We start from the raw sequence: 21958 nt of genomic DNA, 5'->3' as shown, positions 1-21958 counted from the left end.
GTGCGGTGACAGTGGGCGGACACTAGGAGCACATGGCAGAAATGTAAACACAGGCACATGGCACTGACAGGACAATGAAAACAAAGACAGAAAGACAAGAATGAAGCAGGGCAGAATATGACACCTGTTTGCAATTGTCATGGGCAGACGACGAGGTTAGGCACGTTAGGCAGGAGTCCCCTTGGACTATGATGTTTGCTGATGACATTGTGATCTGTAGTGAGAGTAGGGAGCAGGTGGAGGTGAGCTTGGAAAGATGGAGATATGCTTTGGAGAAAGTGAGCAGGAGTAAAACAGAGTACATGTGTGTGAATGAGAGGGCAGACGGTGGACAGGTCCAGTTACAAGGAGTTGATTTGGTGAAGGTTGACGAGTTTACCTACTTAGGGTCAAGGGTACAGAGTAATGGAGGAAGTGAAAGAGAGGTAAAGAAGAGAGTGCAGGCAGGCTGGGGTGGATGGCATAAAGTGTCTGGGGTGATCTGTGATAGAAGGGTGTCAGCAAGAATGAAAGGAAAGATCTATAGGACAGTAGTGAGACCTGCTATGTTGTATGGACTGGAGACAGTGGCACTGACAAAGAGACAGGTGAGGGAGATGGAGGTGTCTGAGATGAAGATGTTGAGATTCTCATTTGGAGTGACGAGGAAGGATAGGATTAGAAATGAGTTTATTAGAGGATCAGCACATGTAGCATGTTTTGGAGATAAAGTTAGAGAAGCGAGATTGAGGTGGTTTGGACATGTACAGAGGAGGGAGGAGAGGTATATTGGTAGGAGGGTCTTGAGGATGGAACCTCCAGGCAAGAGGAGGAGAGGTAGACCTAAGAGGAGGTTTATGGATGCAGTGGAAGAGGATATGAGAGTGGCTGGTGTGTCAGTGGAGGACACTCAAGACAGGGCCAGATGGAGGAGTTTGATCCGCTGTGGCGACCCCTAAACGGGAATAGCAGAAAGAAGAAGAAGAACACTGCCTGACCTCCTAGAAGATACAATACAATGTTAGGCATGTGTGTGGGATTTGGGGCAAACGGCTTTCCAATGCCCCTGTTTTATTGTTTTAATCAATTCTAGGAAGACGTTTGCTTATTTGAACTAATTCCCATTCATTGTTCAGCAGCAACCTGCTGAATAAATGATAAAACATCAAGGTTTACTAAGCAATGGAATGATAATGGGGCAGCAGCATCTTGACTGCAGACAGGAAGCAGAATGACCAACTCATTAAGAGGGCCTGGTCTGTCCTGATAAACCTCTTGGACCCAGTGCAAGAGATGGCAATATACTTAGACAGCACTGGACAGCTGCTACAGTCAATAGTTTCTTCACTTTAGTCTTCATAGTTTTCTTCATCTTTTCCACTGCTGTTAGACTACACAACCCACACTGCTCCTAGTAAAACCCACACATCAGCAGACCACCTAGATGTACAGAATATTGCGTGTACAGCCAGCACTACTCCCAAAGAAACTCTGGTCATCAGCAGTCCACATTCATATACAGATACTATACAGAACTGTGAATATGAATATAGCGCAAAACATTTGATACTCTGTTTTATTTCACTTTACTTTTTATAAAGCAACTGTATAGCTCTTATATGTTATTCATTCCTTAATTCTACTTAAGACATTATGCTTTTTTAATTCTGTGATTGTATTCTTATGTCCATTGTTTTATTTTTTTAATTTAATTTCTGTCTAGCTTCTGAAAACAGGAATCGAAGTGTTTTATTTAGGTGCAGCAACTCCACAGACATATAGAAAGGTCTGTAGTGGACTAAACATTTTTTTGATTATTACTCCATATTTTAGTAATTTCAGGAACCTTTATTTTGAAATGACACATCACATTTTCTTGATCTTGACTGAGTGACACCTTTAGGTGGTATTGTACCATTCTGTAGTGAAATTATTCTGTGCAATCAGAAGGATTCATTTTAATGACAGTGTAAATGCAGAGTAAAATTGATCAAAATGATAATTTAGAGGGCCTTTATTTTGAAATGGCACATCACATCTGCTTGATCTTGACAGAGTGACACCTTTAGTTGGTATTCTATCATTCTGTAGTGAAATTATTCTGAGCAATCAGAAGGATTCTTTTTAATGACACTGTAAATGTAGAGTAAAATTGATCAAATCTGGTCATTTGATGGACCTTTATTTTGAAATAATGCATCAGATCTTTTTGATCTTGACTGAGAGACACATTTAGGTGGTATTCTACCATTCTGTAGTGAAATTATTGAGTGCAATCAGGAGGATTTTTATTAATGACCCTGTAAACATAGAAAAAAAATGATCAAATATGGAAATTTGAGGGACCTTTACTTTGAAATGCCACATCAGATCTTCTTGATCTTACATGAGTGACATCTGTAGGTGGTGTTCTACCATTCTATAGTGAAATTATTGAGTGCAATCAGCAGGATTTTTTTTAATGACACTGTAAACATACAGTAAAATTGATCAAATCTGGTTATTTGAGGGACCTTTACTTTGAAATGCCACATCAAATCTTCTTGATCTTGACTGAGTGACATCTGTAGGTGGTGTTCTACCATTCTGTAGTGAAATTATTGAGTGCAATCAGGAGGATTTTTTAAAGACCCTGTAAACCTAGAATAAAGTTGATCAAATCTGGTAATTTGAGGGACCTTTACTTTGAAATGCCACATCAGATCTTCTTGATCTTGACTGAGTGACCTCTGTAGGTGGTGTTCTACCATTCTGTAGTGAAATTACTCAGTGCAATCAGAAGGATTTTTTTTATGACACTGTAAACATAGAATAAAGTTTATCAAATCTGGTTATTTGAGGGACCTTTACTTTGAAATGCCACATCAGATCTTCTTGATCTTACATGAGTAACATCTGTAGGTGATGTTATAGGATTCTGTAGTGAAATTATTGAGTGCAATCAGGAGAATTTTTATTAATGACCCTGTAAACATAGAAAAAAATGATCAAATCTGGTAATTTGAGGGACCTTTACTTTGAAATGCCACATCAGATCTTCTTGATTTTACATAAGTGACATCTGTAGGTGGTGTTCTACCATTCTGTAGTGAAATTATTGAGTGCAATCAGGAGGATTTTTTTAGGACCCTGTAAACATAGAAAAAAAATGATCAAATATGGAAATTTGAGGGACCTTTACTTTGAAATGCCACATCAGATCTTCTTGATCTTGACTGAGTGACATCTCTAGGTGGTGTTCTACCATACTGTAGTGTAATTATTGAGTGCAATCAGGAGGATTTTTTTAATGACCCTGTAAACATAGAATAAAGTTTATCAAATATGGTAATTTGAGGGACCTTTACTGTGAAATGCCACATCAGATCTTCTTGATCTTACATGAGTGACATCTGTAGGTGGTGTTCTACCATTCTGTAGTGAAATTATCCTGTGCAATCAGGAGGATTTTTATTTATGACACTGTAAACATAGAATAAAGTTAATCAAATATGGTAATTTGAGGAACCTTTACTTTGAAATGCCACATCAGATCTTCTTGATCTTACATGAGTGACATCTGTAGGTGGTGTTCTACCATTCTGTAGTGAAATTATCCTGTGCAATCAGGAGGATTTTTATTTATGACACTGTAAACATAGAATAAAGTTTATCAAATATGGTAATTTGAGGGACCTTTACTTTGAAATGCCACATCAGATCTTCTTGATCTTACATGAGTGACATCTGTAGGTGGTGTTCTACCATTCTGTAGTGAAATTATCCTGTGCAATCAGGAGGATTTTTATTTATGACACTGTAAACATAGAATAAAGTTTATCAAATATGGTAATTTGAGGGACCTTTACTTTGAAATGCCACATCAGATCTTCTTGATCTTACGTAAGTGACATCTGTAGGTGGTGGTCTACCATTCTGTAGTAAAATTATCCTGTGCAATCAGGAGGATTTTTATTTATGACACTGTAAACATAGAATAAAGTTTATCAAATATGGTAATTTGAGGGACCTTTACTTTGAAATGCCACATCAGATCTTCTTGATCTTACATGAGTGACATCTCTAGGTGGTGTTCTACCATACTGTAGTGAAATTATTGAGTGCAATCAGGAGGATTTTTTTTATGACCCTGTAAACATAGAAAAAAATGATCAAATATGGAAATTTGAGGGACCTTTACTTTGAAATGCCACATCAGATCTTCTTGATATTGACTGAGTGACATCTGTAGGTGGTGTTCTACCATTCTGTAGTAAAATTATCCTGTGCAATCAGGAGGATTTTTATTTATGACACTGTAAACATAGAATAAAGTTTATCAAATATGGTAATTTGAGGGACCTTTACTTTGAAATGCCACATCAGATCTTCTTGATCTTGACTGAGTGACATCTGTAGGTGGTGTTCTACCATTCTGTAGTAAAATTATCCTGTGCAATCAGGAGGATTTTTATTTATGACACTGTAAACATAGAATAAAGTTTATCAAATATGGTAATTTGAGGGACCTTTACTTTGAAATGCCACATCAGATCTTCTTGATCTTGACTGAGTGACATCTGTAGGTGGTGTTCTACCATTCTGTAGTAAAATTATCCTGTGCAATCAGGAGGATTTTTATTTATGACACTGTAAACATAGAATAAAGTTTATCAAATATGGTAATTTGAGGGACCTTTACTTTGAAATGCCACATCAGATCTTCTTGATCTTGACTGAGTGACATCTGTAGGTGGTGTTCTACCATTCTGTAGTGAAATTATCCTGTGCAATCAGGAGGATTTTTATTTATGACACTGTAAACATAGAATAAAGTTTATCAAATATGGAAATTTGAGGGACCTTTACTTTGAAATGCCACATCAGATCTTCTTGATCTTGACTGAGTGACATCTCTAGGTGGTGTTCTACCATACTGTAGTGAAATTATTGAGTGCAATCAGGAGGATTTTTTTTAATGACCCTGTAAACATAGAATAAAGTTAATCAAATATGGAAATTTGAGGGACCTTTACTTTGAAATGCCACATCAGATCTTCTTGATCTTACATGAGTGACATCTGTAGGTGGTGTTCTACCATTCTATAGTGAAATTATTCAGTGCAATCAGGAGGATTTTTTTTAATGACACTGTAAATATAAAACGGTGTAAAAGTAACAAAATGTAATAATTTACTTTTTACTCATTCTGTTCACCATTTAGATTTAAATGTGGAATCACAGGCCACATCACCCTTTACCGTAATCTATGAAATACGCGCAACTTCGCAATTTTTTTGGGGGCTGGCTTGACCAAGATTTTTTAAGTGAGGGCTGGCTTGACCGCAGTGGTCGGTCCAAGCTAAAAAAGCTTAACGCGATTACCGGGCGGTGAAGGACCATAACGGACACAGCGGAGCAAACCGCAAAGACTGGAAATGGTTCCAGCAAATGGATGTCATATACGGTCACCGGCCAGCCAGTAACGGAAGAGAAAACGTGCTGGACATTGTCGGTGCTGGAGGCCACGGAGAATGGTGAGTGTATTGTGATTTCACAGTTTTACTACTAGGCTCGTAAAAGATGTAATATGAACGTAATATGAACGCATCTATTGTAAACGCAGGAATTTAGAGCTGTGTTTGTAGTTAATGTTACCACCACAGTCACTACTGTACAATAGCTAGCTCTTAGCCTTGCTAGTTGCTAGTTAGCTGTAGCCATAAACACAGCATGAGCAGCGATGACGTGCTACACATTTTGTGCAGTTACGCTATATTGTTGTTGCTTTCACGGGAATGCTTGTGTTTAATATTTGTTATTTTTTACGTTCAAGATTCCCCTTCCACTGACGAGGCGAGCGGAGTTGGCGGAAAATGTTTCCTTCAACCGGGCTTTCCTCGGGGTGCTTGGCGAACTTGTGAACACCATGCGAGACAGACGCCAGTAAAAGCACACAAAATGTTGCTTGTAGTACTATAAATATTTATTTCATATAAAGCTATACGTATATATTTGCTTTTTGCACTTTTTTAAAACTATAACTATATTATTTACATATGTTGTACTTTAAATATCTATATTTCATAATAAAGTTTGATTTCATTTGATTGTATGACTGATGCTTTTTATGCAGGGTGTGTTCAGCCTGTTTGAGTAATACCAAATTATTATCAATAATTAGAGCAACCACATACAATAATGAAGATAAAGATAAATAAGATACAATAATGCTATGTGTTAAGGGGCGTCGACCGGTGTTGTGGTCGTATACAAATGATGTCACGACACTACAACCCGCGCGCCAACAGCGACTCCACCCACATTGGGGTGGTTCACCATTGTAATGGAAACACAACGCGACCGTACCGTTCCGTTGCGAATCGACCCGTACCGAACCGTACCGCGCCAAGCAGGCCCTAGTGGAAATGCGCCATAAGTGACCCACAGAAGACCAACATCGAGGACGACCCTATCCTTGAAACATAAACAAGACTTTCCACATAAACAGATATACTTCAGCATTCCCGATTTACAGACAGAAACGTAAGACACAGACTTCACCTTAAACATTGACCCACAAAGAAAACCCAAAACACAAGGACTTTATACAAACCGTAATGAACACTCAAACAAGCAACAGCTGAAACCAATGAAACAAAAAACAGGCAGAACTAAACAGAAGACCAAAGGAGGCGGAGCCAGGCATGACAGACAGGGAGGGGGCGGAGCCAGGCGTGACACTCCATTTTTATACAGCATATGTGCAGTTTCAAAAAGCATCTAAAATGACTGCTTATGTATATATGTATGTGTGTTTATATATATATTGGTATTTTATAGGAACAAAGCAGAAGGAACTATATAGTTACATTTAGGTCAGGAGGTAAAAACATGAGCTGATACCTCCAAGGTCTCATTAACCACCTCCACTCCACGCATGAAAATATAAATACTGAGAATCTGCAGATCACCAGTCTTCTCACTGTTCCTCACCAAGTTTCTAATGGTGTGTGTCATATTAAACTGTTTTCAGTCCTACCCAAGTGGCATAAATGTTTATGTAGCACTTAGTGCAGCTTCTCAGAAACATCGAGTCGTTTTCTGCGGACTCCCACAAGGTTCAGTCTTGAATCTCTGCTCACTCACATGTGCTGAGATCATTAACAAGCGATACGTATTTTGCCAAAATGCTGATGATGGCTCAGAATTTCCTGCAGTTGAAAAAAGATAAAAGTGAAATGCTTGTTATTGGGAACATGAGAGAGCTGACTTACATGCAGTCTTCTCCTGTTATCTGTTAAAAATGTATTAGAAACATGGGTGTTATCTTTGATAGTAATTTTACTTTTATTTCCCATACAAGTAATGTTCTTTGTAATCACATTTTCAGAAATGCATCCAAAGTTCAAGGTGTTCTCTCCATAATAGACACAGTTTAAATTTTAGATTTTGTGACGTGATGTCTGGATTATTGTAATGGGCTTTTATCTGATGCATCTAAATGTTGTATTACCAGACTACAAAGACAGCAAAACATTGCAACCAGAGTCCCATTGTGTCCCAAACTCAAAGATCATACAGCATGTGTACTTAAACAACCACACTGGCTACCTGTGTCTCCTTAAACAACCACACAGGCTACCTGTGTCTCCTTAACCACACTGGCCACATGTGTCTCCTTAAACAACCACACTGGCCACCTGTGTCTCCTTAACCACACTGGCCACATGTGTCTCCTTAAACATCCACACTGGCCACCTGTGTCTCCTTAACCACACTGGTCACATGTGTCTCCTTAAACAACCACACTGGCCACCTGTGTCTCCTTAACCACACTGGCCACCTGTGTCTCCTTAAACAACAACACTGGCTACCTGTGTCTCCTTAAACAGCAACACTGGCCACCTGTGTCTCCTTAAACACACTGGCCACCTGTGTCTCCTTAAACAACCACACTGGCCACCTGTGTCTCCTTAAACAACCACACTGATACCTGTGTCTCCTTAAACAACCACACTGGCTACCTGTGTCTCCTTAACCACACTGGCCATCTGTGTCTCCTTAAACAACCACACTGGCTACCTGTGTCTCCAAGAAATGGCTTTTAAGATTACTGTCGTTCAAATGCTGTCATTGTCTGGCTTCACAATGCTTCAGTTTTCTTTTTATGGTCATGCAAGAGCAATACGGTCAGCAAAAATCTCTCTCCCCCTCCCACTATCTCTCTCCCCTCTCTCTCTTTCTCTCTCTCCCCCTCTCTCTCCTCTCTCTCTCTCTCTCTCTCTCTCTCTCTCTCTCTCTCTCTCTCTCTCTCTATATATATATATATATATATATATATATATATATATATATATATATATATATATACACACACACACACACACACACACACACACACACCTGTATACACGCACAGACAGCCGTCTCTCTGTTGCACTCTGGGTCTCAAGTGCTTCATGTTCATTGTAGCTGATGGAGACAGAGAGACGGAGAGATTTCATATTTTTATGCTCGTGAACCATTATCACTCTGCCAAATCTGTGCGATACAAGCCACAGTGCGTGCAATCATGAAGACAATGTCCCATGGTCGCCACAAAGAAATCATGCGGTCCTCGACCTTTCATGAGAGGAACACCCATGCCAAATGTGCAGAGGGGCAGATTTGCTGCAGTCTGACTGACATCTGGCAATGTTTTGTGGAATATAATTTTCCTACTATGCTTGTGGGAAAATCAGAATATAAGATTTTATTGGAAATAAAGCTGAGGAAAATTAAGCCATAAACACATTATAAAGGCAATGTGTTATGATCTAGACATAATGCAAAGTCTGTGAGAACATATTTATCTTACATTTGCAGCCACAGATAATTTAAGATCCCTCTTAAGTTTTCAGCTAGCGAGCTACTTATAAGATGACCAAGTCAGAAAGATCTACCTATTAATTTTTAGCGGCGTGTGTCGATCGTTAACGGGTTGGACGGGGTGGGGGGACGTCAGATTAGCTACCCTAGACGTCAGATTGGCTACCATGTATGGCAATTAAAATACAACCGTCAGTGCAGATGGACGATAGCCATCTACTTTCTAGTGTCATGCGATCGACCCACATGTAATGGGCACCCCTGCTCTAGACAGGTGAATTATACGAGGTTGGGGTTGGTACCATTGACTGGTGCAGGATGACATCTAGTGGCAATGCAGAGGTAGTAAAAGCAGGCAAGACTTATATCCGCAAGTCCAGAGAAATGGTGAGCACACGAGAACTAGCAAGCCAGACACAGCAATAAATCTCCCTCTCCAAAACCTTTTAGGTATTGGACATTAACACAAACAATTTAAAAGCTTGTTTTTCCTGCTCTTTAGTACAGAGAATATGGATTATTTGTAACAAAGTTTCTCTTATTATTATTGTTGTGTTGTTATTATTATTATTATTAGTAGTAGTATTCTTCACTTGTCCAAAACCTAAACTGGAAGCAGGGAGAACTCTCTACGTGACAGACTGGTGAGCTAACTAGGTGTAGGCTAACTAGCTGTAGGCGAGGTGGGAGGATAGGTGGAGGACAGGCTACAGCAGGTGGAGGAGATCAATCCACAGGCCACCATAGAAAGGGGTGAGCAGATCCTTTTAAATAGCATTCTACATGAAATGGAGTTGTTTGCATTTTTGTATTAATTGCATTTATCAAAATATTGAAGCAGTGTTCTGCACTGGTTGTGTCTATCTGCAGTGTGGGTGTGTGAAACAGCCAGTTAAGCTATGTGTGTGTGTGTGTGTGTGTGTGTGTGTGTGTGTGTGTGTCTCATTGGAGATATGCTTCTAAGCATATTTTATTTCTGTCTGCTGTTGGTGATGGCTGGATGTTATGTTTATTTATGATACGTTTATATTGCTTGTTACATTTGTCACTAATTGCATGATGTGTTTTATATTGATGGTTGTATGTTCTGCTGGCTGATACTGTCTTTTTACATTGCTGTTATATTTGCTGTCAGTATTTCATTCAGTAAAATTATTTAATCTAATTTGTATAATTTATGCAATACAATGCCAGTGTCACTATAAGGGTTATAACTGCCAATTGTGTTCATCATAGATTTGAGACCTTAATCAATCAATGGTCAGGCAAAGTAGTGAGAAATCTTTTATAGAATTTTTGCATTGGAGATCTTTACTATTACATTGTGGATGTATATTAACTTCACATTTGGATGCTAAATACAGATTAGGATGATATAGGTGAAATAGGTAAAAATTTGTATTGCAGTGGACTAAAGGACAGAAAGAACTCAAGGGAACATGATCGTTTAAATAGCATAAAAAATGCTAGTAACAGAATAGATTTCTATCTTATTCTATCACAAGCCCCACCCCCTCTGTTCCTTTCTCTTTCTCTAGCTATCTCTCGATCTCCCTTTCTCTATCTCTCTCCCACTCTTCCATTCTCTCCCACTCTCTCTCTCTCTCTCTCCCTTTCTCCCCCCCCCTCTCTCTCTCTCTAGCTATCTCTCTATATATTTCTCTCTCCCACTCTTTTCTCTCTCTCTCTCTCTCTCTCTCTCTGGCAGTGCACACCCATCTCACCACCTCTCCCTGTGATGTCATTAGTGTTAGCATTTAACAAACTTATGTAAACTTATATTTAACATTATCTTAAAATTTCCATTGAATTTTGCACTACAAGATGCTTTTCAGCTGCATACTTTAGACTCTACACAGAAGGATGCAGTTTGCAGATGAACATGGTGAGTTCTCAGTTAAAACCCAAGAGCCAGGTATCCTTATATTAAACACAGAAACTGCAGATCGCCTATAATAATGTGCTGCACAAGACACTGCCAGATGTCCATGGACTGACCTTTGGCCTCATTCAAGGTGTGGGTGACCTGAGGAAGGTCAACCCTGAGTGTGCTGTGCTGATGTTGGCATGCAGAGCTCAGTGAAGTGTTCAGGCCCACAATGCCCATCAGAGACCTCAGGGCAGAACTATTCATTAGCTTCTACATCATCATAAAGATAGATCACCATGTCATGAAGGAAAGATTATTCATCTCAATCCAGACCAGCACCATGCCCAATACCACAGGACAGATCGGTTTTTGACCACAGGACCTCTGCTATCCAGTGAAGTGGCAGAAGTGTGTAAGAAATAGCAGTTTTGCTGAGATAACTGACACTGTCACTGCTGGGCTGAGACTGGTAAAGAGTTGGTGGTTGAACATCAGCATAGCAACACACAGAATATAGTAAATGTGCTTATAGTGTGTGAAAATGAATGTGAATATCTAAAACGAAAAGACATTTCTCATTTTAAAAGTCACTTGAGGTTAAAAAATTTATTGTATAGGAAAAAGGGCATTCAAATCATGCAATGTTTATAGAACACAATCTGTAATACCAAAATAAATCATTCATAAGATCTACAAAAAGATGTACAAAACTACAATATAACAATGTCACTTATCGAAGTGCTATAAATACAAAAACTTATTTTCTAGCCAAACTGAAAATGTAACATTTGAATTATTATGTACCGGTATATTTGGATAAGGCATAGATATTTATATTTAAAGTTTTAAATGTATTTTTATTCAAGAAAAGGAACACTAGGTAAATCAGATCAGTATACACAGTAATACAGTAAGTGTGAGAAATATGTGCAAAGCCAAGTCAGCTGCCTTTGGTTGTTGGTGAGGTCAGAGCATTTAGTAGTGTTAACAGCACCTACACCACATATTTACATGTGGCCAGGTACAGCATAAGAACAGAAGCAGACAGATATAAAAACAAATAGGAAGACACCTGACCTAAAATGTCCTTATCACAGATGATTGATTATTTATAGATCAGAGTGCTACCGCCACTATAATGTGTGCGTCATCCTTACAAGGCTCCTTCTTGTCCTGTAAGTCCGAGCCGCTAGGGGGTGCCCTCTGCTCTTCGGCCGTGTTATGCGAGGGGCAGAAAGGTAGCCAACGCAGCCAGGTGCAGGAGGAGAGACCAGAGCTGAGGCCCCAGGGGAGACCGTAGACCTCGTCACTCTCCAGGCTGCTCTCGCCGGTGTTGTCGTGAGCCTTGCTCCATGCGGTAAGACCACGCTCGCGTTTGGTCCCTGCGGTAGAACCAAAGAGCGTTTGTTTTATTTTGATACCGCAGCGAAAGAAAAAATGACGTTGCACCTGATCAGCATTCTTTATTTAGTATTTGTATTCCTGAGAACTGGATTTCATGTGCTGACAGGCAAATTGTCCTGTGAGCTAACAATCTGTGCTCAGTTAATAAAGGTAATAAGTTAATAAAGTTAATAAAGGGCTAGATTGTTAAAAGAGCGCTCACCAGGGATGGTGTTATCAAGGATGAATCCGATGAACCCTCCCACAAACATGCTGGTTGTCAGTAGAACTTGAAACACCTGATCCAACTCCACCACACCTGAAACACAAATATAAACTTCAGTTCCACATCATATTCTCAGGGAAAGATGGTCTTCATTGATTTCTGGAGGCAAACATTTACAAAAGGTTACAGGTTCATGGTCTTCTTGGGTTATGTTTTTTAATCCTTTCCAGGTACATTAATTTCCTGTTAGCTCCTGTGTGAATTATCCCTGCAAGACATCAAACTAAATAAAATATAATGATTATATGTCATGGTGAGGCGGCCCTCTACCGGCCGCCTCCGTCCATAGCGGCTGTTGTTGTTGTTGTTGTTTTGTGACGTCATGTGCGTCCCTCAGGTGGGCGGAGCCCGTGATCCGTCTCACCTGAGGGTCGTTTGTTTGCCTATATATGTCTTGTCTTTGTACTAGTTGACCGCTGGTCATTATATCCTTAATTTGGATCTTTTGCATGGGTTTTGGTTTGCACACTTTCTATTAAACTTCTATTAAACTTTTCCCTGAGACTTGGCGTGATCGCTTCCTTTTAGTTGCTCACCCCTGCCCGTCACAGAATGACCAGCCACCCTTCGGAAGCCGCCAGTCTCTTTTTCTTTCTCCTTCGTTTGTGGTCATGTCTCGTGGTAAGTGTTTGTCTGCGTGGTGTTTTGTGAAGAGTTCCGCCGTGCTTTTGTGTTGTGTTTGTGGCACAGCGAGGACCAGGGCTGTCTGCCCTGGGAAAAACTCTTCGTGTTTGTCGTTTGTTTGTTGGAAGAGCTCCGCCGTGCTCGTGTTGTGTGTGTGTGGCACGGCGAGGACCAGGGCAGTCTCCTGGGTAAGCTCTTCGTCTTTTGTGGTGTTAATGTGTACGTATGAATGGTAACGTTGGTCAGTGTGCATCGCTCGTTTATGTTGAATGTTTCATGTGTGACGCGGGTACCGCTCGTCACCGTCGCCTCGCTCCCCTGTCGTCTTGTGTTTAATGTAGGGGAGCGACTGCGAACCTGAGCGGCGCGTCACTGTCTACCGAGCGCGCACGTTCTGTTCGTTGTCTGTACAACGTTTTGTTTGTCTAGTCCAGGGGTCACCAACGTGGTGCCCGCGGGCACCATGTCGCCCGCGAGGACGTTATGAGTCGCCCGCGGGCTTGTTTTAAAAACAGCTCACTATATTGCCATGCACCAAAGCGCTGCATCGTTTATGTTTTTGCTGCTATTAGCGATTGTTCGCGGTTGCTAGCGGTCTTCCCACTTAGCAATTGACACGCGCACATGAACCCAATCCCCCCCCGCTCAACAACTTTCTTTCTGGTAGCCCTCCGCAATAATTGGTATCCAAGAAGTAGCTCCCAACTTCAAAAAGGTTGGTGACCCCGGGTCTAGTCTTTGCGTGTGTTTGTCCTAGCGTGTTGTCAACTGTTTACGTGTAATTCCACGCATGCTCCTCCCCTTAAATGTGTGTTTGGGGGGGGACCGGCTGTGGTCCCGTGCCACGGGGTGTGGCACGGAGGGCGTCGCTCCCGAGGGAGGCCCTGAATAGGGTAGGGCGTGTTTGTGTTTTGTGTGTGTGTGTGTTCTGTTCTCTGTGCAGGTGCTTCTCCTTGGCGGTGTTCCTGGACCTTGTGGGGGTCTCCACCTGGCAGGAGTCCCCTTGTGTTGTGGGGTGACCGGAGCCCGGTCATAAAGAGCCCCTCCCTAGAGGGCTGGGGCCCCCAGATGTTTGGGGACCATGGGGCTCCAGTCTGAAGCTCCTGCTGGAGATGGAGATCCTCCTTCCTGCCCGCGTCAGAGGTGCTCTGGGCCTCTGTCTCTGGCGCTCCTGGGTTGGGTGGAGGAGTCCACCTTGCGATGAGGGGCCCCGGGAGGGGTTGGCTCCCCAGGAGGCTGGGGTGACCCCTAGCAGAATGCAGGGGTCAGCTCTGGGAGGAGGTAGGTCCAGGAGGTGAAGTAGCCACGCCTTGGAGAGGTAGCCTGCACGCACACACATACGAGGGACGAGAAAGGAGCCGTAGCTCCTCGTCCTCACACCTGTGGGGCTCACCGGCTGAAGGCCGGTTAGGGCGTGAGGGCCCTGCGACCGACCGGGGCGTGGTTTTGTGTTAACAGCCCAGTCGGTCCAGGGTCCCGCCCAGTGAGGTGAGCTGTTTAATGTTGTGTGTTTTATGTTCCAGCTCCCGGACTGCAGGAGGTGTGTTCCTGCCTGTCCCTGCCTTCCTGCCCCTTCGTGTTTTGTGTGCAGCCGCTGTGTGCCACACACCCAGTGGTGGGGAGTGCGGCTTGGTGGGGGGGTCTGTCACGGTGAGGCGGCCCCCTACCGGCCGCCTCCGTCCACAGCGGCTGTTGTTGTTGTTGTTGTTGTTGTTGTTGTTGTTGTTGTTTTGTGACGTCATGTGCGTCCCTCAGGTGGGCGGAGCCCGTGATCCGTCTCACCTGAGGGTCGTTTGTTTGCCTATATATGTCTTGTCTTTGTACCAGTTGACCGCTGGTCATTATATCCTTAATTTGGATCTTTTGCACGGGTTTTGGTTTGCACACTTTCTATTAAACCATCCTTTTTCCCTGAGACTTGGCGTGATCGCTTCCTATTAGTTGCTCACCCCTGCCCATCACATTATAAATGTACGAAATTGGTCAATTTTTGTCACAAAGTACATACCTGTTGCTATGAGAGAGGGATTTTTTGTTACCCAATTTGGAATAACAAGACCAGTGAACATTGAGAATCCAAAGATGAAAATGTTCCGAGAGGAGTTCATATCTGTGTACTTAAAAAAAAAAAAACAGATGTCACCATACAGAAATTCCCCCTAGTGAATACATTGTGTTTTACTTTTGTTATTATAGTATAGTGACTTTTGGTCACCTGTAGATTTGAGACTCCAGCAGCAGTTATGACCCCAAACATGACCAATAGCATCCCTCCAATGACAGGTGTTGGTATAGTGGTGAAAACGGCGCCGATTTTCCCAAACATTCCCATTATGATCATAATAAAGCCACTAGCAACAATCACCATCCGACTGCCAACCTGCACAAATAGAAGTTCCACTCAGTGATGTTCTTCCTCTCTCCCTTTGCTCATGTAATCATGCACATTTCACCCGTTAATACTGACACGCCCTCTGGTGTTGAGAGTGGGTGCAACGGTCTGAGGAAGTCGTTTCCGGCCTTACTCACCTTCGTGATGCCCAGTGCGCCCACGTTCTCGCTGTAGGAGGTGGTTCCATTGCCTGTGCCCCAGGCCCCTGCCAGCAGGCAGCCCAAGCCTTCCATCCCAATCCCCCTGCTGATGGCATGTTTTGGTGGAGGTGGGGCACCAGATAACCTGGCACAGGCGTGGTAGTCACCTACGGACTCAACCATTGAGGATATGACCCCTGCTAGGATTCCCAATACCCCTGCCAGACTCACAGCTGGTGTGCCCCACTGGCCTGAGAATTGACACAAGTAAAAAAAAAAAAGACATTTTATTCATTTAATTCAGATGACTAAATTCAACTAAATTACTAAATCATCTCATAATAAGGAAGGTAAAGTATGATGTAATGTTGTTTTAAAGTTTACTAATTGAATTGATATTAAGATGTTTTTTGAGTTCACTAATTCCTGGTTCAGTACCTGGATATGGAATCCTAAACCATGGTGCACTTCCTGTCACATCTCCCTTAATGTCGGTGCGGGCCAGATACCCGTACTGCTTGGGGTCAGACGGTAAGACATCATAGATGGTCAGAAGGTAACAGATGAGCCATGAAACAGTGATACCCAGGAGCACCTGAAGAGCCAGTCCAAAGAAATGAACCACCATCACTGACATCACTGAACGTGTGGTTCAGAGTCATTGCTGCTTTGAGTTTCTGGACTCACGGGAAGAATCTGAAAGATGTACATCCTGGAGGTGTGAAGGTTCTTGGCTTTGCTATATGCTGGGACGGGAATGGCAATGTGTCGGAGATACTGGGAGAACAGCACGATCAAGCATGTCGTCCTGCAGAAGAAAGATGTGTGTTATTCTCTTCTTGGGTTATTTGAAGATGTTGCATGACTTCAGTTACTGTAATTATGTTATACTAATGAACTGGTATGTTAATTTGGGTTCTGTGCCTTTGGCCTAATTCTGTCCCTATTTTGGGTTGTGAGATTACTGCGGGGTGTGTATAATGAGTGTTGCACACATGCCACCGTGTCCCGACTGGTACACACATGGCCGCGATGCCCCAGTGGTTCCCCGCATTCATGCCAGCAGAATCGAACAGGGACAAGCCGATGAGGGAGATGGTGGGAGCGATGGTCAGGGGTCCGATGAAGCACATGAACAGGCCGATGAGACCGGAGAAGCCCACCAGCACCTGGAACAAGGAGCCCACCATGATGGAACCCTGGAGCTGGGAGAGAGGATCACAAGTGTTCACTTCACTTCACAACAGTTCCAACACAGCAGTTTGAATCCATCAGTGAAGTTGTCCAGTAAGATTGGTACTCACCACCTGCATGCGAGTCTGCCAGATGTGCATGAACTCCGGAGAGGACGTGTTAACCAAGGTGGCATTCTGGGTCCAGCCAGGACAAACCCATTCAGGCATGGACAGCAGCGCCATTGAAGGAGCCAGTAGAGTAAATGTCCCACCTTGGAGAATGGGCAACCTGTCAGTGTGAGAGGAGAGATTCAAACACCAGAATATAACAAGAACTGGCATTTCTCTGCACTTCCAGCTCATGTATATTAACATGTAACAAATGACGCAATCCCATGAAAGGTCTAAAAATATTCTACCAGATTGCTGATATGTTTCACCTAATGGAAATGCAAATTATCAAAAATGAGACTCATCATATGGGCTGGTTGTATCAAATTTCAGCAATAATAAAATAGCAAGGCAAGTAAAAAAAAAAGAGAGATCTGTATCGTTAGGTTGGCACAAAAGGTGTGTGTCTGTTGTGCATCTTGGATGTGTTGTTTGTGGGTTTTAAAAGCTTTGCTATGCAATTAGGATCCCTAAAGGTTAAAAAGTTAGTACAACATAAGGTTTCCATTTCACTGAGAATTATGCAATAGCAAATTACAACCATTATATTGTTCGTGTTTATAGATGCCACTGGCACTGGCTACATTATGGAAAGCAATTAAAGGCCAGCCATAATATCATCATAACATTTTAAATGTGGTATTATTCCCTGTTGACCTCCAGCCTGCTGAGGAGAGACTGCGAACATTACACAGGTGGATTTAAAATGTGCAGAAATCCAGAATAAATTACAATTCAAACCCCAATCCTAGTACAGACTTCTATTTCTGCCATCAAAATAACAAACAGATTTATTCTACTGCACCACTGCAACTGTTGCATGGATCTCTACAATGTTTACTGAGAATTGCCTGCCTCACATGATGGCTGAAGCCATGGGTTCGTGTAATGTCAAAGCGACTTACATGAACACATGACTGAGCTGAAACAAAGGAGCCAGTAATTGCCCTTTTCCCAGAGTGCACCTGGTAGTCACATTCTGGCAGGACGTGACAGTATCAAAAATAAAATGCGCCAAGTAATTCAGTAGTGTGTTGCTTTTGTAATAGTTTTATATGACATTCAAACTCTAATTTATTTGCCAAGTTTAAATGGAGTGTAGATTCTTCCATATTGTTGTTCACCTTTAGTGAGCGATTCGGGTAGATCTTCACTGTTCAAATGGTGCTCAACTAGCAGCAACAGTAGCAGGGCACAGTAGGGATTGTTTCAGCTTCAGAAAGTGTGTGGCTTATCAGCAGATGAAAACAAGCCTACATCACACGTGTTTGACAGTCAGGGAAGTCTGTACATTGATTTGTTCTCTGACTCAGGAGCAGAATGTGCCCCTGATAAGCTGAAGGGTGTGTCACCAAAATAAATCCAAAGCGAAGTGGTTCACATGACAACAGTATGCACTACCTGTGTGCTTTTTACCTTTCATACTTTCCATACATCGTTCCATAAACAAACATGCAGTTCACACATGTGCACCATTTCGCTTGTGTAATGCAGAACATAATGTATAAGAAGTCAGGAAGAGGTATACTGTATAAGCATACACATAGAATCTCCAAGTGCTTTTAAAAGGTGTGCAATGAAAGGCACATTAAGTTCAGATCAGGTGCTGAGATTATAAGATGCACTACTGCACTTTTACATAAACAGTGTGTGCAATATTTGCTGAGGCAGACAGTTATGAACCCCGGCTACCCATCCCACAATTTCAAAGATAATTGGGCATACCCACATTAAACAATTGTGATGCTGTTTTTAACAAATGTCATGAAAATGTCACGTATAGTGGTACCTGACACCCAAGGTGACCTGCAGTAAGGTGCATATTCCTGAAACAAAGAAGATGGTGCTAATCAGGTGAGTCTGAGTGAGAGGGTCATGCTGCAGACACAGACCCTGAGACAGGATCAGCGGGATGGCAATGATCCCACCAAACGCAGTCAGACAATGCTGAGAAAAGACAGGCAGACAGAGACAGAAAGAGTGGGACAAATATTGTTATATTATTCTGATATTACTTGGAATATCCTTCAATATCCTCAAAATCCGAAACAGGCTTTGTCAAATTTTATTATTTGTCATATAAAGCACCTTGAACTGGATTAAAATTGTGAGAAAGAGTGTATGATTGTGAAAAACCTATTACCAGTGTGTCCTTCTCTGTAAAGTTTTGAGGATACTGAATGTTTTGCTAAAGCATGTTATGTTCTGCGCATGAAAAAAAAAAGTATTTTGTTGTACTCTTACAGTAATATAAAAGTCATTTACAATACTTAAGTCCAAAGGTCCGAAATGTGATCAAATGGTTACGTTGAACACCATAGCCCATATTGCATCGTAGCCATATTCTTGGCAAGCAGTTAGCACTCCCAATATTTATATTCATACATTCACTTAGATTCCTCTAATATATATATAATATATATAATACAAAACTTTGATATAAACTGAAATGATTTGATCTAACCTGATTTAATTAGATCATTTTGTCTTTAATTGCCTGCAGACTCACTGGACTTGGAGAACAAAGTGTGTCCTTACCTGAATTCCCAGAATGATGCACAGATACCATGGAGGTATATCTGTTACACAGTAAGCCAGTTTATTTCTGCTGTCCTCATCTGATAAGTCTGCAATTTCCTCATCTGGCAATCCACAGAAATGATTTATCGCCCCATCAACCTAAGGAAGGAGGGAGAGAGAGATTTCAGTCTCAGAGATTTCAGGAGGGAGAGTCAGTCTTCTGCATTATTGATTTTGCTGAGGTTCTATACACTTTGTCTCAATTTATATCCATATGGAAACAAACCAGTGTCAGGTAGTTTTCTTTTAACCAGGGGCTCCGTTTTAACTCCAGGTGTAGTAATCTAGTTACCAAGTAAGCAGTTAACAGACAATTTCACAATTATGTCCAACTTAACCCTCTGCAAAATAAAACTGTTCTTTTGTATTTGACCGTATTAAACTCCTGGGTAATATATAATAATATATTATACGGCATATTAACCCTGGGTAATTCTGAAGCAGCTACCAAAACCAAAGTTAAATAGAATTATCAGCAGAGCACATTTTTGGACTTGGTGTTCAGTCTGGTGAGTGGTTTAATTTGGCTTAGTCAGACCTGAAGTGTCTCCCTGAGTCACGTACATGTTGTGGTTACTCCTGTCTGTGTTAGAATACAGCAGCTGCACAATCACTGCTATGACCACCAGCTTGACTGGCACAACAGCAGCAGAGACTTTAAGCAGTAAGACATTCTTACTATAGTACTGACTCAACAGCCTAGGTTTCAGTACTCTTTATACTGTTAGGCACCAAGCATTTGAGATTATGAGAAACTAAATGAAAACTTTGTCTCTTGGAGTGTGTTTCTTTCGAGGAACATCAAGCTACACTTGAAAAAGAAAAGAAAGCCGTAGACTGGACGTGCATTTTAACTAAAGGTAGTCAAACATAATACATGAGGCAAGGATTATTTCATTAAAAAAAATAAATGTATTACTTATATAGGTTGTGCCTTTATCTGTACATCTGTTATGTAAACCTTTAATAAAACAGCACTGACCGAAATGCGAGTTTTTACCATAACATCACAGCAGAGCAATAGTTTTAACTATATCCTCACAGCATAGATATAACCACATCCTCACTGCAAAACCATAGCTTTAACAGTATACTCACAGCAAAGCTGTAGTTACCCATTCCAGTGCTCTCCTGTTCTGGGGCCATTAGTGTCCTCACAGTGGAGGTGTATTACAAAATCCCTCAAATAAACACGTTTACGAGCTCAAACTAAAGTAAGAGATGAGAGTGACAGACGTGGTGAGGAGAAGACAGAGCAGAGAGGCTCAAGATGGTGTGTCCTTAAAGCTGATAGTAAATGAAACAGAGATCATCGACTGGTCATGTGAACTCAATCCACAACAACTAATAAGCAGCTGACTACAGCCTCGTGCTAACAGACTAGAGGCCACACACACACACACGCACACACACACACACACGCACACACTCACATGCATGCGCACACACAGACACAGATGCACATGGAATCAGTTCAATTAGACTTTAAACATTAAAGTTTAAACATTAATGGGGGTGGGGTTGGGTAGACTGACTTATTTTCTTGACTTGAAAAGTCACCGTGACCATTCTGAACATACTTTCACTTTTTTGTGGGTCATTCTTCACTGCTTGAACCCTTGAACTGGAGCCTAGATAAACCACATTCTTTTGTCAGTGTTATAGTGTCAGTGTAATTATTATAAACTCAGGTGAAGTGAGAGAAGTGAGTGTTCCATATGTGGTTATTCTTGTCATTCCTGGGGTTGTTCCTGGGGTCACAGCACTGTGGGAATTCACATTTATTGATTAATCAGGTAAAAGAGGATGTCAGATATCTGAAACTGTCTTGCTAGCAGTAAACAATGCATTGGGTGTAAATGTGGAAAAGGGGGTTTTAATCAAGACTTGCATCTCATTACTGTGCTAGACCTCAATTGCTCTATCAGAGTCTGATCCACAGAGTGCACGTGCACAATTACTGGGTATCGCAGAGCACTTCAGTGAATCCAGCACATCAGCTATAATGATTGTTGATATTGAGCTGAAATAGAACAGGCCATGGTGTGTGTGTGTGTGTGTGTGTGTGTGTGTGTGTGTGTGTGTGTGTGTGTGTGTGTGTGTGTGTGTGTGTGTGTGTGTGTGTGTGTGAGAGAGAGAGAGAGAGAGAGAGAGAGAGAGAGAGAGAGAGAGAGATTTTGCTGGAAATTAAAATCACATGAAGGCATTTTTGCACTCAGGAAGTTGAGACAGTAAGTCATGAGTTCTCTTTACACTCTGATTACTATTTGCTCTGTGCCACGTCCTTCATGTAGCCTACCTCACAGCATTTTCGTCTCTGAGATGCTTCAGAGATCTCCGTGACTGAGCAAACACCCAGCACTAACTAAACGCGCATAAACATTAACACCCACCCACATGTGCTATGTTCAGGCAAACCGAGGCTAAAGTGAGTGTGGGCGAGAATGGGAGTATTCTAAGTACTGTATTTTTGCATTATAGTATAGATTAATGGCTTTTTGAATACCT

The 21958-nt window shown here is 41.7% G+C and overlaps 1 protein-coding gene and 1 long non-coding RNA gene across 3 annotated transcripts; one reads left to right on the top strand and one right to left on the bottom strand.

The window, feature by feature from the left end:
* The first annotated feature begins 5243 nt into the window (after positions 1 to 5243).
* LOC143508814 (uncharacterized) lies at positions 5244 to 6073 on the top strand. The gene is made up of 2 exons (XR_013129491.1): positions 5244 to 5495; positions 5795 to 6073. It is a non-coding gene; the product is annotated as an uncharacterized LOC143508814 (long non-coding RNA).
* Positions 6074 to 11346: 5273 nt separating this feature from the next.
* slc23a4 (solute carrier family 23 member 4) lies at positions 11347 to 20924 on the bottom strand. 2 transcript variants are annotated; one of them, XM_076992382.1, is made up of 12 exons: positions 20549 to 20924; positions 19409 to 19549; positions 18660 to 18696; positions 16829 to 16988; positions 16548 to 16729; positions 16212 to 16332; positions 15963 to 16119; positions 15522 to 15775; positions 15208 to 15372; positions 15001 to 15109; positions 12306 to 12401; positions 11347 to 12081 (listed from the first exon to the last, which is right to left on the bottom strand). In XM_076992382.1, exons 2-12 carry the CDS (start codon positions 19437 to 19439, stop codon positions 11816 to 11818), a joined length of 1578 nt encoding a protein of 525 aa, XP_076848497.1. In that variant the 5' UTR covers positions 19440 to 19549; positions 20549 to 20924; the 3' UTR covers positions 11347 to 11815. The 2 variants fall into 2 exon arrangements, with proteins under 2 accessions (XP_076848497.1, XP_076848496.1); XM_076992381.1 differs by having other exon boundaries at positions 11349 to 12081; positions 18660 to 18817; positions 20549 to 20922.
* Positions 20925 to 21958: the final 1034 nt, after the last annotated feature.

Source organism: Brachyhypopomus gauderio, chromosome 2, assembly GCF_052324685.1.
Source record: "Brachyhypopomus gauderio isolate BG-103 chromosome 2, BGAUD_0.2, whole genome shotgun sequence".
NCBI lineage: Eukaryota > Metazoa > Chordata > Actinopteri > Gymnotiformes > Hypopomidae > Brachyhypopomus > Brachyhypopomus gauderio.
The sequence above is the reverse complement of the archived record's forward strand: the minus strand, read 5'-3'. Positions and strand labels throughout refer to the sequence as shown.